Below are 779 nucleotides of genomic sequence, written 5' to 3'. Positions count from 1 at the left end.
GTTTAAGGGAGCAAGGTTCTGTTTCTGGATTCTATGGATGGAAGATAAGTTTGAAATATAAAATGGCAAACTATCGTACTAAGTTGAGAAATCTTGGATGTTCAGAGCTGAATGTCAATTCCTTCAAGCGTGGACTGAGTGAGCCACGCACAGCTCCAAATCAAGTGAAGAAACCTAAAAGAGCTGAGGTGAACTACTGTCCAGACTTCCCAACAGGACAAACTAAAGAAAGTTTAGAGCAAGAGAGGCTGGCACTATTGACTGATGTGCAAAAGAGGAACAACCAACAGGCTGTCAAGGAGAAAATGGAAAGGACCTTTGCTTATAGGCGGCGTGAGGTGATTGAAGACAAGCCCTTCATAGCCGATTTCAAAAGAAGGTGGCCAGCACTCTTTTCCGAACGTGAGGTCAGTTGTCATTAAACTTGATTACTGTAATTTTATTTATTTATTGTAAAGAGGTTAAAGTCTTTAATGAATTTTCACCCAGAACTGGAAATTATTTTCTAAAAAATTTAAGAATGAGCAACACTTGCATTCATGTTTGTGTTGTAAATCAATCAAAAAATAAGAATGCATTTAATTGCTGTCATTATCCTTTTGCTGTGGTTCACAGAACACTTTTTAAAACATTTTGCAATGTTATTAAATAATTTCAGGTGGAAGCAGAGTTTGCCCGCATCACCACTGTGTCACTGAGATCCAAATTCATGCAGCAGCTAGATCACCACTCCATTAAGCTAATGAGAGCTTTCCAGAGGAAAGGAGGCGATGCTGGAC

The 779-nt window shown here is 39.0% G+C and overlaps 1 protein-coding gene across 1 annotated transcript; it reads left to right on the top strand.

Moving 5' to 3' along the window:
- Positions 1-779, top strand: LOC106512290 (uncharacterized; the record flags this gene model as incomplete). The annotated part of the gene is given in 2 exon segments (XM_014000948.1): positions 1-407; positions 659-779. Coding segments are annotated over 2 exon segments (466 nt in total), but the record flags the coding sequence as incomplete, so codon positions are not given.

The sequence above is a fragment of the Austrofundulus limnaeus genome, unplaced genomic scaffold (genome assembly GCF_001266775.1).
Source record: "Austrofundulus limnaeus strain Quisiro unplaced genomic scaffold, Austrofundulus_limnaeus-1.0 Scaffold5482, whole genome shotgun sequence".
NCBI classification, from domain to species: domain Eukaryota; kingdom Metazoa; phylum Chordata; class Actinopteri; order Cyprinodontiformes; family Rivulidae; genus Austrofundulus; species Austrofundulus limnaeus.
This window is presented reverse-complemented; position numbering and strand designations above follow the sequence as displayed.